The sequence below is a fragment of the Heterocephalus glaber genome, unplaced genomic scaffold (genome assembly GCF_053883595.1).
Source record: "Heterocephalus glaber isolate CG9 unplaced genomic scaffold, H.glaber_assembly_v1.0 deba00000347, whole genome shotgun sequence".
NCBI classification, from domain to species: Eukaryota; Metazoa; Chordata; class Mammalia; order Rodentia; family Bathyergidae; genus Heterocephalus; species Heterocephalus glaber.
The window spans coordinates 22714886-22732178 of record NW_028258143.1 but is presented as its reverse complement, the minus strand read 5'-3'; the positions used below and the strand labels follow the sequence as shown (position 1 = coordinate 22732178).

Below are 17293 nucleotides of genomic sequence, written 5' to 3'. Positions count from 1 at the left end.
GGCAGATGACCAGAACAGAAAACTCCAAGGGCCTCAGATGTGACTTCATGTGTTTGTTCACCTCCCCACCCAGTGCCTGTATGTTAACAGGTGACTCCTGAGTATTTGTCAAAGGACTGAGGCAAGGACTTTGAAGGGCTGGTCAAGTTGCTCACTAGTGTTTGTTTTGTGAACGTATTAAACTGTTCATTCCAGTCATGTTGTTTATCTTCAAATTCTGTTACTTTGTAGGGATGTCACTAATTTCTTCTCAGGGTAAAATACACCTAAAGGAAATATGTATAATGAAATGGTTAAGTGATTATTAAAGATTATGTATGTTAAGCCAAATACAGTGGCACATGTCTATGGCCCCAGCTACTTGGGAGGCTGATGCAGGAGGATTTTGAGTTCAAGGCCAGCCTGAACAGCATAGTGAGACCTTGTCCCTTAAAAACAGAAACAAAAACTAATCATATTAAATGGTAATAGAACTGGAAAAAAATATTGTTTCATTGTGGAAATACGCAGACAACCTCTTTATTGTTAAGATTATTATCATCTCATTATAATTTCTATAGAAATTAACTGACCATAGAAAGACAGGATTTTGTTGTTTGGGTTCATAAAAGATTGAGCCAAATAAGTACAGGCTCACAAAAAGTCACCTGTGATTTAAAAACTCACAGAAGAGAATAGGGTCATCTGTTTGCCTAGGTGGGGTTGGGGTGAGGCTTGGAAAGAGGTACTGGGCCAGGATAGGAAGTTTGGCCCTGAGGAGCATTCTCACCCTTGCAACTGCAGGGCGGTGGACTGGCCTTGCAGTGAAGGCTCCACATCCCACATGACTGTTCTGAAGTCGATTCACAAGCCTGTTTGCATCTACAGACAACCTTATGTTTATAACTATCATTGCTTTCTTTTCTAAATCTCTAGACATATATCAGTATTAGCAGAAACAATAAAGAAGGGAATACATGATGCTGATTCTGAAGCAAGGATAGAAGCCAGAAAGTAAGTTTTTATTTTATACCGCCTTGTTTAAATTATCTACTGTTATGTTCCATGTGCTTTGTATGGATTAAAAACCCATAAATTTACTTGAACATTTTTCATTAGTCTTTTAAATATGACCCCAGTGGCCATTTCAGAATATTCCTCTAGTTTTATTTTTATTTTATTTTTTAATTTAATTTTATTTTTTTGGTACTGGGGATCGAACTCGGGTCCTTGCGCTTGCGCAACCTCTAGTTTTATTTTGTTTGTTTGTTTTTTGTCCTTTAGAGGGTTGGTTGGGTGATGTTTGGTTGAGTACTGTGTTGATTTACCATGAAAAATCTTGGCCGCAGGGGATTCCCTCCCTGTGGTCATGTCTGTGCAAGTAAGTGTGAATCATAGTAAGGGGAATTGGATTTGGATTAGCTCATGTTCAGAATTATCTCAGTGATATGTGCTGTTTTGCTCTCACAGAGGAGGTGCGTTTGTCATCAGGATTGAGCATGCTCCAGTGATGTGGCTATTGCCTGGGACCCCCACCTCCTTGGGAGTAATTTTGACATGTGATTATAAACACCAGAAGCTTGATATTAAAACTTACTCTCTTGGGGCTTGAGTATAGCTCAGTAGAGTACTTACCTAGCATATGTGAGGCCCATCTCCAGCAGTGCAAAAAGAGAAAAAAAGACTTACTCTCTTAGGCAGTGTGTAGATAATTCCTGCCAGTTTTGTATTTGTGGTCTTTTTTTCCACACTTTCTTAACTGACCAACTCTTCTAATTGACACAGGTTAAAATCTTGTCTTACTTACCTGAAATATTAGAGTTTTATTTAGCTCCATTCATACGTCCTGATCCAATACTACTTTTTGACTGCCCTCACAGTTAAATTAGGTTTCCCTTATTTCTGGGCTTATTATAACTCTACAGTATTTACCCCAATCTCATCTTGGAGAGTTCCTACCAAGACAAGTGACATAATTAGTAGTTGCTAAAAACCTCAGTAAATGGCTTTGTTAATTATCTGCTGGGTTTTCTTGTTTGTTTTGGGGGGTTTTTTTTGGTACCGGGGATCAAACTCGGGTCCTTGGCATTTGCAAGGCAGGCTGTGGAACCACTGAGCTAAATCCCTGGCCCCAATTATCTGCTGTTTTTAATCTTTGTATTCTCCTACCCCAAGCTTTTTCTAGTTTGAATGTAATATAGATTTCAGGTAGCTCAGCATTTTTCCATTTTTCTGTTATAATGCTACTTATGGCAATTTTAAATACTCAGATCAAGGAATGTCAAATTGCGTTTATAAAAGCTACCATCAATGATTCCATCTTGTGTTCTAAAGGCAGTTCTATTTACTTCAGCTCTCCCTTCCCTCAGGCCCCCAGTCTTGCAAGTTAGGCTGTCGATTTCCCATTCTGTAAATGAGACTGAGGTTCAGGGAAGTTAAGTGACTTGTCCAGTGTGAAAAGGCCAGTATGCTGTGAGGCCTCCTTTGTTCATCCCTTCCCCCTCATACCCTGCTGCTGCACTAGGATGCAGACTCTGGCCCTCAAAAATGTGGCATGTTAGGCCTACACTAAGAGCTTGTCTTTCCCTAGATGTTACTGGGGCTTCCACAGTCACTTCAGCAGAGAGGCAGAGCACTTGTACCACACCCTGGAGTCCTCATACCAGAGAGCCCTGCAGTCCCACTTGAAGAACTCAGACAGCATCGTGTCTCTGCCGCAGTCTGACCGCTCATCTTCCAGCTCCCAAGAAAGTCTCAAGTAAGGAGCTTGGCTTTGGTCATCACAGTGTGGCAGTGTGTATTTAAATGTTTGCTGCATGGAAGCGTGAATTCCAGCTGTGTCTCTGCATGAGTGTGCCTATTAAAATTCCCCATCTTCAAGTGGGTCCTGATTCTGGTAAGGTGCTGTGGAGAAGGGTAAGAGGCAGCCTTGGTATCTTCCTTAAGTAGATTTCTTAAATTCATATGGCAGCCTGGAAGCCAGTTTTAGACTAACATAGTAAATTACAAAAACAATTGTGTGATGTACATGTACCAACTCCCCGCAATGAATATAATTTTTATGTACTGTAAACATGTACTAAATAAAATATTTTAGAAAGGAAAAAAGAAATTACAGGGCGGGGTGAGTCTTCTGAGAGGACGTCATTGTTAACCCAGAGGTGAGTTGAGAAAGGGAGGGCATTTGAAACCTGGGACTTAATGTTTTACCATTTTCACACTGCACTTTTCTTTTCTGTCTCTAGTGGTTATTTCATTTTATGTTTGAAAGGTAGTCCCAGATGTAATCCTAAAGCTTGATCAGAAATAGGGTTTGTAAGATCCTGGCCCAAAAAATTCTGTCTGAAAAATTCTGAAAACTCTGAAATAACTCTTTATTGTCATAATTTCGTGTTGTAGTTTGTATTTATATTGCTGTCAGTAGAGTGAACTTTTGATAATAAACGTGTATATACCTTACTTTTTAGTCGGCCACTGTCTGCCAAAAGAAGTCCTACTGGCAGTACTACATCTCGAGGTAAGAGGAACAGTGCAGGGAAAGCCTGTGAACATCTGTCCCCACTCAGGGTGTGGCTCAGCCCTGCAGACCATGCTTAGCACAGGAAGTCCCTGCCTCTCTAGGCTCTGCCGTCTGTTCTGACTCAGCAGAGCTTTGCTGCCATTGTCAGGATGACTGAGGCTGTGGAGATTCAGCTCTGTGACCTTTTCTTCCCTTCTCCTTCTGGCATGGTGCTGCTGCCCCAAACAGTGCTGCTTCTGTCTCAGTTCACATCATAGGAGAGTGATGTTCTGCAGGCTCCTTGAGCTGTTCTGCCCGGCAGCAGCCTGGTGGCCATTAGAGGATGGAGAAGGGCCTGTTTCCTGGAAGAGGAGGGTTTCTGGCTGCCCTGCCCATTCGTGCCACATCATGAGAAGGCTGGCAGATAGTTCATAGTGTTTCTTATTTCATTTCTTCTCAAGTAGCCAAAATTAAGGGGAATTGGGGGACGCTATAGTCGATTACGAGAAAACAAGAATAATAGGTTAACATTGCAGTCTGGACACCTGGTTGCCTTCAGCATTGCCTAAACTTCATCTTCAGGGCAGGAGAAACTGCTGGTCAGTCCTGTGGACTCCAGCCCTTGGTACAACTTGTGTTTGTTTTCAAGAAAAGCAAATCTTCAGGTTTTAACAACATGTGTTTAAAATTCTGTGTAGTCCTCACTAATGTTTCTTCCTTTGCCTTCAAAGCTTCTACAGTTAGCACCAAATCTGTATCAACAACTGGGTCCCTCCAGCGATCAAGAAGCGATATTGATGTGAACGCAGCAGCCAGTGCCAAATCCAAAGTCTCCTCAACTTCAGGCACCATGCCCTTCAGCTCTGCAGCAGCTCTCCCTCCAGGGTCGTACGCATCTTTAGGTAACCAGAAACACTCCTCCCTCTCCAGCCCCATCTGCTGTCCAAGATGAGCCTGACCTCTGAGCAGGTTATAGAACACCATAATTGAGGGGAGTCTCACTGTTACAGGGCTAACACTTATTTATAAATAACCTTGTGCACTCAGTGCCAGCTCCCAGCCACCTTTTGCTGAGTATTACTTTTCCCTGGAGCTTCATCCTCTTTGTTGATGAGTGAGAACATGTGTGCTCACAGGCTCAGTGGCCCTGAGCATGTCCTCCCTAGCTCATGTCCTCTATGGCAAGCCCAGCCAGTACTCACACCGGCACCCCCCCTTACTACCCCCCAGCACTGGTGGGAGCAGGACCAGGGGTCTCAGTGGGGTACTTACCAGATAGGCACTGTATCTAGTGTTTCTCAGTTAGAGTGAGGAAGTGACAGGAGGGCTCTAAAGGGAAGTGGTGATCCCTGTAACCAGCAAAATACACCTGTACCTCCAAGTGCTGTCCTTCCATGGTCACCTGAGAGAAACACACCCCCACTGGAATGATTGCCCCAAAAAGGTTTTAAGCAGTTTTTTCCAAAATTTTAGTATCTGACATAATGGTAGGTCAGTGACTCATTTTTTCAGCAGACACTTAACACTCATTGTGTGTGAGGCTGACGCTGTATTTTATCGTACTTTTGTAAAAGCCAAGTCATTCAGACCCCTCATAAAGGACATGGCTGAATTGGTTCTACTTTTTTGAGTTTTAAGAAAAATCAATAAATTTTAAACATGAAATGCTGAAATGGAGTTACCAGTGGACTGCTAGAATTCCAAAGTCAGCTCTAAAACTAAAACTGGAAATGGGAAGCACAGTGAACAGCAAGCGTATGGAGAAGGCCCTGGGGTCTGCTGTTTCCTAGCCCTGTAACCTCAAGCAGGCCATAAAATCTGAGTGTGCTTCCCTGCCCATAAATCGCTTATAATAATGACCACCTGGTTCAGATACACGAGGATCAGTGAGATTATATGATGGCTGTATAAGCCATCGCCCTACCACATGGAAGAAAGCAAGGTTACGATAGGAACATTGATAAAGGTGTGGCCTGGAACAAGTGATCCATCAGTGAGGTGTTCTCTGTGGGAGCACTTCATGCGCGCAGACAGTCCCATAGGAAGAAGCCCAGTCAGAGCTCTTGTTTTTACCTGCTTAACTATTGCACCATTGTGTAGGATGTTATAATGCTCTCGTGATTTGTTAGTTATTTGACCCACCTTTAGTATTTATAATTAGCATTTGTTTCACGTATGGAAAATACGAGTTAAATCAGCCTTTAGACAACTCCATACTCTCTTTCTTTTTTCAGACAGGGTCTCACTATGTAGTTCAGGCTGGCCTTGAACTCATTATGTAGCCCAGCCTGACCTCAAACTCACAGTGACCCTCCTGCCTCAGCCTCCTCTTAAGTGCCAGGATTACAGACATGTGCCTCTACACATGGCCAGAGTGTATTTTTCTGTGCATATTTGGGGTTTTTGAATGTGACTGAGCAGAGTTCCCCCAATGCTACTGAAAGCCCCAGGTCTCCAGTCTGATGAGAGAGGACTGCCTTTCACAAGTACTGAGGACAGGTTCTCAGTTCAGTGCTGCCTCTTCAAATAGCAAAATGTGGCACCCAGATTTTCTCCCCCATTTCCTGGGAATTCTCCCTGTACTCACTTTGTTATGTCCCATAACAGAACTGAAAACTTGAAATGGAACATAATCCTGCTGAAAATTGTTAGTTACTGCTTAGGTTGACACATGAAACTTGTGCACAAGTATGCCATTAAAGCTGACAATCCTTTTCCAAACTTCTAGAATCCAGACACATGAGGGAAGACATGGAATACATAGGCCTGGACTCAGGTACTAACTCGCCAGCTGCTGTGCTGGGCGTGTTGTTGGGTAGGCCTTGCTAGAGCCAGCCTCTCTGAGCTTCTCACTTGCCTTTGCCCTGTGGGTGACTCTCAGGACTTCACTCTGAGTCCTTTTCTGCTGCTCCCTGCATTCTTCTAGCACTTTCTTCTGGGGAGAAGGAACTCTTAAACAATAAGGGTTGGCAAAAACAAAAAGCGACAGTCATTCTTTGAACTGTGGCACAACCCTGGGCTGCCTTTTTGTGTTTTGTTCTCCAAAAGCAAAAAACACATTACACTGTGCTAAGCTAATTTCAGTCTTAAAGTGCACTTACTTGCTTCAGATTCTGCTTTGCTGTTGAACTTGTTTCCCCGTTTGATTTTGTTTTAAATTGTACTTTTGGTTTTTTAGTAGCTAATAACATTCTGCTTTTTTAATTTTTTGAATGTTACTAACTGTTCCCTGTTATCCCTTCCCTTGTTTTTTAATTTGCTTAAAGATGGTACTACCACTAAAGCGGAGGGTAAGCGGTTTGTTTCTGTGATTGAGGTGTGTCTCACTTCTCTGGTCCTCTGTTCTCACCAAGTGTTGCCTGGTGCCCACTTGCCCTCACCGAGGTCCCTGCATGAGATGTTGCATGCTCTCCCTTTCTCTTCATTCTGTCTCCTCTGGGGTTCTGCCCTCCCGATACCTGAGTTCTCCACCTCCCTTCTTGTTCAGTCTTTGTTCTTGTGAATTCTGGCACTGAAGTATGCTATTTGTGGTATCCAACGCCAAGTCCACACTCCGGGGAGAAGCATTGCCACCACATTGTGTGCTCCTGTCCTCGTGGGCTGCCTGTCTTGGGTTTTATTACTCCAGGTGTACCACCTTAGCTTTTGTTTTCTTTTCTTTCCCTTTGTGCTTTTGTGGGCCTCTCACGATTTGCCTTTCCTGTTTTGAACATAAATTTCAATGTCAATTATTCAGGTTAAAGGCGAGTAAAAGTTTACCAGGTAATATATAAAAATTTTTAAGAATACTTTTCTCTCTTGTGAAGGTACTGTTAAGTTATATGATGCTGCTTTTATTTATACCACTGGCACATGCTGCATTCATTCACTTGTCAGCCATGTATTAAATGCTCTCTGTTCCACAGTACACTCTGAGCATATAGCATGGTGAAGGAAGTAGGCAGATCCAGATCCATTTGATTTTCTGTTTATGCCATTGTGAAGAAGCTCTTTGTGGTTTTTGCGTTGCCTTTCGAATTTTAGATGTAGCCATTTCAGTCTGTACAAATCTTTGATTACCACATGTCAGACGAGATCCCTTTGCAAAATTTCTAGATAGAAAGAACTGTTATGCTTTCAAAAAAAAAAATTGCTTAAGGTAGTGCCTTCAACCCACCAACCCTCAGGATAACAACTTAACAATTGGCACCAGAGAGTTCATTTTCATATGTTATTTAGCTGCCCTAATGGGTTAGCATGCAAAGTGAACTGAGTTTTAACTTAATGGGTGTAGTTTAATTCTTTTACTCCATATTTTAGTTCTTGTAGGACTCAGGATAAAAAGAGGAATAGGGTTTTTTTTTCTTAGGATGAACATAATCTGAAGATCTGTGTTTCTAAAACTTATCTCATCGTAGGAATTACTGGGATGCTTGTCTATCCTAGCCCTATGGATTTTTAACTTTTTTTCTTTTGATCAGACCCACAGTCTTAAGCAGTTATTGCAAGGGACTAAATCTCTTGTTCTCCTTCTGGTAGGAGAAATGGTGATGTGATCCATGGGCCCTTAACCATAGAGAGCACAGAATCAGACTGTAGAAAAGCCCACTGAGGGAGCAGGGTGAGTGTTCTGCCTGTGTGACAGGGCTCTGTGGGGGATGGCACCACTGGCCTCCCTGCATCCTGTGTGACAATGAACAGGAGAGGAACGACCTCCTTGGGAGACCTCTCAGTTCAGCACATGCAGGCTGTCCCTTTTATTTTAGCAGTGCAGCTCAGAGCTGGCAATGTTTAGAAAAGGCACCACTGGTTAACTAGGAAAAGGCTGTCAAAATACCACTTGGTGACTTAGCAGTCTGAGTTTCCCACCTGCATTTTTGAGAACATTTTTTTGTTTTGTTTGTTTGTTTGTTTGGTTGGTTGGTTGGTTGGTTTGCTTTGGTTTTTTTGCAGTGCTGGGGAATGAACCCAGGGCCTTGCTTACACATGTTAGGCAAGTGCTCTCCCACCAAGTTAAACCTCTAGCTCTAGGCCTTTTTAAACTTGGCCTGTAAGTCTATTAAATATCTTACCTCAGAGCCCCTGAGACAAGAAGAAATAGACTTTCATCATTTTGAAGCAAAGGGATGACTTTGAATCTGTAGTAGAGGCTCTATATTCAAATTCAAGCAATATATTTGTATTCTAGCGACTGTATTATTGTGATTGAGAAAAAAGACAAGAGTCATTTATTACAAACATCAAAGAACCCTTCTAACAACTATGATTAGAAGGATACTCTCGGCAAAGAACTAAAAACCCAACATTTGAAAAAGAATGTATTTCTAGGTTACTTTTCAGTGTGTTATATTTAGTAATTTTGGGGCTTTTTTTTTTGATATCAGGGATCGAACTCGAGTCCTTGCACTTGCGCAGTAGGGCTTTAGATAAAGGAAGATTATGTTGCTCACGAGAATTTATGATTAGATGCCATGGTAAATGGATGTAGTCTTTAAAAGCTCATATGCTTAGGGAAAGCATTGCTCCCAAATTTTTCAAGATAGTTTAAAACGAAAAGTTATAGTGCTCTAATGACCTGTGGGTATTGACAACTCATTGATAGGTTCAAAAAATACTCATTACATTATGGTCAAAGCCCATGTCAGTTTAACTGTTGTTGAGTTTAATTAAAATTATTCAATAAATATTACATAGCCTCATCTGCTTAGGGTAGGGGGTTATATTGTAGTTCACTTTTACTGGGAAACAAAACATTTGATATTTCCCAAGAACTGTGTATTTATCCATAAACTCTGAATTCTATGCTTTTTTTACACAATGGAAAAGAAACTATGTCAGTATATAGAAGTAAAAGAATGTTAAGCTTGCTTTACGTATATTTTTTTTAAAATATGAAGGAAATTACTCTTTTCAGGGGTGTAGATGAAAGTAACAAAATTTATAAGAGATTAAGTTCTTAAATTGTGGTTCTATCAAACTGTCATTTTTGAGTAGAAGTTGGTTTAATTGTACCTCCAAGCAGTGAGATGTACAACAGATGTGTATGACAAAATAACCTTCCTATTATAATGAGAATTGAGATTGTAGTCCTTTTAATCTTTATAATCTGTTAATTGAAAATTTGCTGAAATTTTTTAAATGTAGAGGACAAAAACACCTTAATGACTTGAAACTATCTGGGGTTTTTTTGTCTTAGGCTAACCTCAAGGTAGGGAAACCATACCTGCAAGTTAAACCTGGTGCCCATGTTTAATTTCCCCTCTTCAGATCTTTTCCAGAAAAATGGAAATGTGATTGAAAAAGAATCTTGTAGTATTAAAAGCCCTGAAATAAAAATGTTCTTTTTTTGCCTTCCATGAAAGTTGAAGGCTTTGCATTCCTCTTACAATTTGTTTCCTTCTAGGTCTGCATTTCGGTGATTAGGTTGGTTTGTTGATACATCTCCTGTCCCTCCTTCTATACATTTTCTTTTGTTGTTGTACAGTTACTATCTTTTAAAAAATTTATCTGAATTATACTCTGACTTTTTTCTTTCACATCTATTTTCTCTCTCCCTCTCTCTCAGGTAATAGTGTAGAACTGGAATATATTTTAACTGTTTCTTGCAGTTACTGAGTAGACTCTTTTTTCCTAAAGAGCACAGAGCATTTTATATCATTTTTAAAAGTCATATTCAGGGACTTCTAGTAATATTGCCAACTTAACAGAGTAAAAACAAGACATCTCTTTCTGTAAAAGAAATTTGAGTACGGTACAACAAAGGCTATATAAACTACACAGCAGCATTCCCCCCAAAATGAGAAAAGTTCTAAACCAACAAGAGGATCAAAAACTGCAAGGACAAACGTGGATTTTTAAGGTGCTCTGAGGCCAGAGTTGTTTTTTTTTTTTAATTGCTTAAATTCTTTTATTGGTACATTTTAGGTATACAATACGTTTACATTGCTTGTACCTGTACATGATGTATCTTGGTTCTTATTTTTTCCCTGTTACCTGTGCGCCCTTCACCCCTCCACCCTTCCCTATTTACATAATTCGTTTCCTTTTTTTTTCTTTTCTCATAATTTTTCCTTTCCATTCTTTCCTTTCCCCTTCTCCTCCCACCACCCCTACCCCTTTGGACCTTTTCCTATTTCAAAGTATCAATTATTAGTTATTAATCCTTTTAATCCTTATTTACACTCTTAGTTTCTCACACTAGAGAAACTATTCGGTATTTACGCATGTGTCTCTTATTTATTTCACTTAAGAGTATGGCCTCAATATGCATTCATTTAACTATAAATGACTCTAGTTTCTCATTCTTTATGGCTGAGTAGTACTCCATTTTATAAAAAAACCACATCTTCTTTATCCAGTTTCCAGTTGATGGGCACTTGGGCTGTTTCCAAGCTTTAGCTATTACAAACTGTGCCGCAATAAACATGGATACACATAATATCGCTGTGGTATGATTCTTTTAATTCTTTTGGGAAAATACCCAGCAGAGGAATAGCTGGGTCAAATGGGACCTCCAGCCCTAGTTCTTTGAGGTATCTCCACACTGATTTCCATAGTGGTTGCACCAGTCTGCACTCTCACCAACAATGGAGAAGGGTTCCTTTCTCTCCACACCACCGCCAGCATTTATTATTGGTTGATTTCTTGATAGCAGCCACTCTTTCTGGGGTGAGGTGGAATCTCATTGTTGTTTTCATCTGCATCTCTTGAATGACCAGTGATGTTGAACATTTTTTCATATGTTTATTTGCTGCTTTAACTTCTTTGTCTGAGAAATGTCTGTTCATTTCAGATGCCCATTTTTGAATTGGGTCTTTGAATTTGGGGGGGTCTGATTTTTTTCACTTCTTTATATATTCTAGATAGTATCCCTTTGTCTGAGTTACAGCTGCTAAAATTTTTTTCCCACATTGCAGGTTGTCTCTTAGCTCTGTTGGTGGTTTCTCTTGCAGTGCAAAAGCTTTTTAATAAGATGAAATCCCAGTTGTTGATTCTTTCTGCTAGTTCCCGTGCTACTGAGGTTTTGTTTATAAAATCTTTTCCTATGCCAATATCTTCAAGAGTTCTACCTAACTTATCTTCGAGCAAGTTTAGTGTTTCTGTCTTAATATTTAGATCTTTAATCCACTTCGATCTTAGTTTAGTACATGGTGATAGATATGGGTCTAGTTTTAATCTCTGACAGGCTGAAATCCAGTTTTTCCAACACCATTTATTAAATAGGCTATCTTTCCTCCAATGAGGGTGGTTGGCTCCTTTGTCAAAGATGAGGTGGCTGAGTATGTCTGAAGTTATTTCTGCATCTTTTAATCTATTCCACTGATCCTCAGGTCTGTTTCTTTGCCAGTAGCATGCTGTTTTTATCACAGTAGCTTTGTAGCATAGCTTCAAGTTGGTTATTGTGATACCCCCAGGCATGTCTGTGTTGCCCAGAATTGCTTTTGCTATTCTAGGTCTCTTCTGGTTCCAAATGAATTTTTGGATTGTTTTCTCTAGCTCTGTGACATATATTGTTGGAATTTCAATCAGCATTGCATTAAATCTATATAGCAGTTTTGGAAGTGTGGCCATTTTCATTATGTGGATTCTTCCTACCCAGGAACAAGGGATGTCTTTCCATTTTCTTATATCTGCCTCGATCTCCTTTTTCAGGGTGCTGTAGTTTTCGGTGTAGAGGTCTTTTGCTTCCTTTTGTTAGATTGATTCCTAGATATTTCATTTTTTTGTAAAAATGCTATTGTAAAAGGAATTGTTTCCCTAATTTCTCTCTCAGTGAGTCTGTTATTTGTGTATAAGAAGGCTATTGTTTTTTGAGTGTTGACTTTATATCCAGCTACTCTACTGAATCTGTCAATTAAGTCTAGAAGTCTTTTGGCAGAGTTTTTTGGGTCTTCTATGTAAAGTATCATATCAGCAAATAATGACAGTTTAATTTCTTCCTTTCCTATCTTTATTCCTTTTATTTCTTTCTCTTTTCTAATTGTTGTGGCTAATGTTTCCAGAACAATATTGTACAGGAGTGGTGATAGTGGGCATCCTTGTCTTGTTCCTGATTTTAGCATGAAAGTTTTCAGTTTTTGACCATTTAGTATGATGTTGGCTGTTGGTGTTTCATAGATAGCCTTAATCAGGTTGAGATAAAGAGCTTCTATTCCAATTTTCTGTAGGGTTTTTATCATGAATGGGTGTTGGATTTTGTGGAATGCCTTTTCTGCATCTGAGGCCAGAGTTATTAATGAGTCACTAGAGTGGACCAAAAACAAGACCTTAACTTTAAATTCACCCAAGGGGAAAAGTTAGAAGCTGGCATTAAACCAGCATTGTCAAGGGACCATACACCAATGAGAATATGTGGACTAGTGGAGAAAAAAAATGTTGTCTTCAAATAGACATCGTATCTGTTTGACTTTGTCCTGAAAAAAGGAAATACCAGACTTCCTCAATAATTTATAACAAATCTCTGTTCTCACACTAATTGTGGTTGCAATTTACATTACCTGTGGTGTCTGCGAACCTCCAAGCTGATGAGAAATTAAACTGGTCTATGTGTGTAGCCTCCAAGGATGCCCAAAAGGAACAAGCATTGAACTTTCACAGAAGAAGCCATTTGAAAATCTGATTCCTCAGGGTGTCCACAGATTAAAATCAGCCAAATATGAACTTTCTTTTCCTATGAAAGAATACAATTTTATAACAGAATAATTTGAGAATAACAATAGTTAATACATGGTATATCATGATCTTACCAAATATGAGCTTATATCTAAAATTATATTCATCATATGTGAGATAGGGCAATGAAAAAAAGTGAAAATAGACTCTTAAGAATCTCTTACAGAATATAAAATAACCATGTTAAAAGTTTTTAAAAGAAATAAGGAAGTTACATTTTCTAGAAAGTTTGATATATAGAATTTGGTGACCAGAATGATCCTGAAGGTTGCCACCCAACTCCAAACCCAAGCAGAAACCAGAGCCCTAGAAGGTGACAGCTGAGGCTGGCTTTCACCCTGAGTTATTGGCAGAACCCTGGGCCCTTGGGCATCCTGTGATGACCACACAGTACAGAGACAGGGTGAGCCCAAGCCATCCCAGACTGGTGAATAGGAAGTTAACTTTACCAACTTGAAGAGGTAAGTAGGACAGTTTTTCCATCTTAGCTTTGGTACTGGTTGGAGCAGAAAGTCATCTGGGCCTCCATTTACTTTGCAGCTGTAACATGGGCCATCACTCAAGGTGCTGTTAATTTATGTTGCCCTCATGGCCTGCAAAGCCCAAATAGAGGAATCATTTTAAACTGACTGTCCACAGGCCACTAGCAGAAGCAAACATAGGTTCTCTTTGGAGGAATTCAATTCCAATCTAGAGCTTAAAGAAGTTTTATAAATTTCCAAGAAAAGTTATTTCATTGTTTTAACATTTAAAGAAATAAAAATAAATTTTAGAAAGGGGTTAGTATACTATCTGGGGCCAGGGATTTATCTCAGAATGCTGCCAACTGCCTCACAAGCCCAAGGTCCTGAGTTCGATCTCTGGTACTCCCCCCCCCATATATATATGTATAATATTTAGAATGACCAAGCAGATTTTGAAAAACACAAACTGAACTTCTAGAAGTGAAAATATAACAGATTATTGAAATAAAAAACTGAGTAGGTAATTGAGCTGCAAAATCAGTGTATCTGAAGATAGAATTGATGAATTAGATAGGAAGAAATTGTCCTTCCTACACAATGTGAAAGAGAGGTTAGGTTATGTGAAAGATAAGGAAGTTAAGCATGTCTGATTAGAGTTAAAGAAGGAGAATGAGGCAGAGATAGTATTTGAAGAGAAAATGGTTGGGGATTTTTCAGAATTGATGACAGACAATAAAACAGATTCTAAAAAAGCTAGTAAATTCCACGCAGGACAGATGCACAGTTGAACATATGATTGTGAAATTGAAGAATAATATAGATATAATTATATATATGTATATAACTTTTTAAGCAGTTAGAAGGAGAAGGAGACTACTCATGAAGGAAAGCAAGGGGGTGAAAAACATAAAAATCAGTGAATTGGAATCAGATTGATGGATCATCAGTATGTATATCCTGTTTTTTATTTTGTCTTATGGTTTTATGAAGTATTACCATTGTGAGAAAGAACACAGATGGTGTCTTTATATGTGGATCTATTTTTTAAAAAGGAAGGAGCCCTTAAAATTCCTCCATCCCCTCAAAAGTATAGAAGCTGTGTTTTTACTACTTTTTTTCATCTATAAGATTAATGAGATAAAAGTTTATCTTTAAAGATTTAAGCCAAAAAAAGAACATGAAAAATCAAGACAAATAGAAAGCATACATATAGAATTATAAAAAATGAACTTAAACAATGCATAATGGCTAAATCTTAGAAGTGGCCTTATATGTCTCTCTATCAACAGATGAACAGATAAAGTAAGTGTATTTATACACACTGGAGTACTACTCTGCCATAGAGAAAGATAAACTTGAGTCATTTGTAGCAAAAAAGAGGCACTTTAATACCATGTTAAGTGAAATAAAGGCATACAAATATAAATGTTGCATGTTTCTCTTATACGAGAAATCCTGAATATGCCATATAAATAAAGTACTAAATGAAAGACAATAGGAAAAAAAGAAAAGTTATTATAATCCAGTATGGCCGGTGATTTAGTATATGTAATTGTTTTATATGTTTTTTGGCCTGTTAGTCTAGCTATTTGTTAATCATTGTTTATGATAATGGATAAAGACTTTTTAAAAATCTGATGCTGGGAAAAAAAGAGTGGAGGGGAAGGAGAAAAAAATTGAGATGTGTTATGTACATGTACGAACTCCCCACTGTGAATGTAGTCATGTACTGCAAATTTGTACTAAAATTGTTTTAAATAAGCTCAAGAGAGACAGACTTCTCATTTGAACAAGACTATCAGGCGTGATTTTAAGATCTAGCTTTGTGATACTTAAAGGCACAAATCTAGCTTACAAGCCTGTAGAGAAGTTGAGAAATACAAAGTAGAAGAAAGCTTTTTGAAGGTTTATCAACAACAGCTGGATGTGGTGGAACACACTTGTAATCCCAGCACTCAGGAGGCTGAGGCAAGAGGATCGCCATGAGGTCAAGGCTGGTCTGGACAACATAGTTCAAGGCCACCCTGGAATACATAGCAAGACTCTATCTCAAAAAACAAACAAAAACTTATTAACAGATAAAACACAAAAATCCCCAATGGCAAAAATATACATGAAAAGGGTATATATGCTATGTAATAAAAAGTTTAATAAATTATGAACATAAATAGTTCTAAATTGATATGAACCTCTTAAAAATCAGCCCATGATGAATAGAGTTCAAAACCTATTAATAAATATTTCCAAATTCATTCACTTAGTGGGAGATTTATAAAGCTGCAAAATTTTGAATAGGTAATATATTTCCAGTTCAAAACTCAGAAGATATAAAAAGGCTGAAGGTTTCCCTCCAGCCTTTGCCTTTGATTTGCCTACTTTCCACCAGCCCATTATGGTTTAATTGTTATCCAGAATTTCTGTGCCTACAGAAGCAAATACAAAATCTTACACACTCTTTTCAAAACATAGAAGGTAACATATTCACTATTCTGCAACTTGCTTATTTTCGCTTATTAGATCTTAAGATCTTTTCATAGTGGATTGGAAAGAATTTCCTCATTCTTTATTAATGTTGTACTGCATCTCCCTGTACAGATAAACCTTGTTTAACCAGTCCCCACCTGATAACCATTTGGCTGTTTCCCATTGTTTTCTATCACAAACACTGCTACCTTGATTAACCTTTTATGTATACCATGTACATGTGAGTAATTACCCAAAGAGGAATTGTTGAGTGTGTGCATGCATCTGTGATGTTGACAAACAGCTCCCTATAGCCTCTTGCAGTAGCTGTTCTAATTTTTACTGTCACCAGCAGTGAATAAGAGTATCTGATTCCCTGCATACCAGAACATTACCAAATTCTTCTATTTTTGCAAATCTGATAGGTGATAAATGGTATTCTTACTGTCATTTAAATTTTTGTTATGAGTCTGAATACTTTCATACATTTAGAGCCATTTGTTTTCTTTTTAAATGTCTATTCTTGTTTGTCTTTTTTTTTGTTCTTCTCTGGCAGTGGTATGGTGGCGCTTGTCAAGAAAGTCAATTGTTAAATTTTCAGGAAATTTTTAAGCTGATTAACATCGTATCAGTAACCTGAAATGGGGAGTGGTGGGAAGTATTTGCACCATGGAAATTGGAAAACACTGCATGTCAGTAGACTCTTCCCCATTTATTGTAAAACACATACTAGCATACCACTGGACTTCCTATGGAACCTTTTATATATTAAGGAAATTGGGCGTTTGTGATATAAATTACAAATAATTCTTTTTAATTTGTGTTTTTCTTGAATTTGCTCATAGTTTTCTTTTGTTGTGATTTAGTTTTAAAGAAATAAGTAGTCAAATTTATCATGATTTATTGTTATTGTTTATTTGCAGTGTGGGGTTTGAACCCAGGGCCTCACACATGCTAGGCAAGCCCTCTACACTGAGCTATATCCTCCATGCCTCAATTGTTTTAAAGGTTTCTAATTTCAGATTATAAAGGACTTTTCCACTGTGACTTGCAAAGGAACTCTTCTGTTTTCTTTTAGAACATTTATGGTTTCATATTTTACATTTTAATCTTAGGGTATAAATTGTGAAATATAGATCCAGTTCATTTTTCTAAAGTAAAACATTAGAAAATGAGATTCGGTACTATATTTTACAACGTAACACATTGTGCTGAACTCCTGTCCATTCTTGATTCT

The 17293-nt window shown here is 38.6% G+C and overlaps 1 protein-coding gene across 11 annotated transcripts in view; it reads left to right on the top strand.

Moving 5' to 3' along the window:
* Clasp1 (cytoplasmic linker associated protein 1) overlaps positions 1-17293 on the top strand; it is a 260640-nt gene that overhangs the window by 167304 nt on the left and 76043 nt on the right. For 5 of the 11 annotated variants that reach the window (XM_087198200.1, XM_087198215.1, XM_087198196.1 and 2 more), the window contains exons 16-19: positions 916-993; positions 2570-2737; positions 3447-3496; positions 4210-4380. In XM_087198200.1, coding sequence (XP_087054326.1) covers positions 916-993; positions 2570-2737; positions 3447-3496; positions 4210-4380 — 467 coding nt within the window. Of the gene's footprint in view, positions 1-915; positions 994-2569; positions 2738-3446; positions 3497-4209; positions 4381-6206; positions 6255-6744; positions 6769-17293 lie in introns of all 11 variants that reach the window. The other 6 variants (XM_087198171.1, XM_021236484.2, XM_087198201.1 and 3 more) reach the window with 2 other exon arrangements.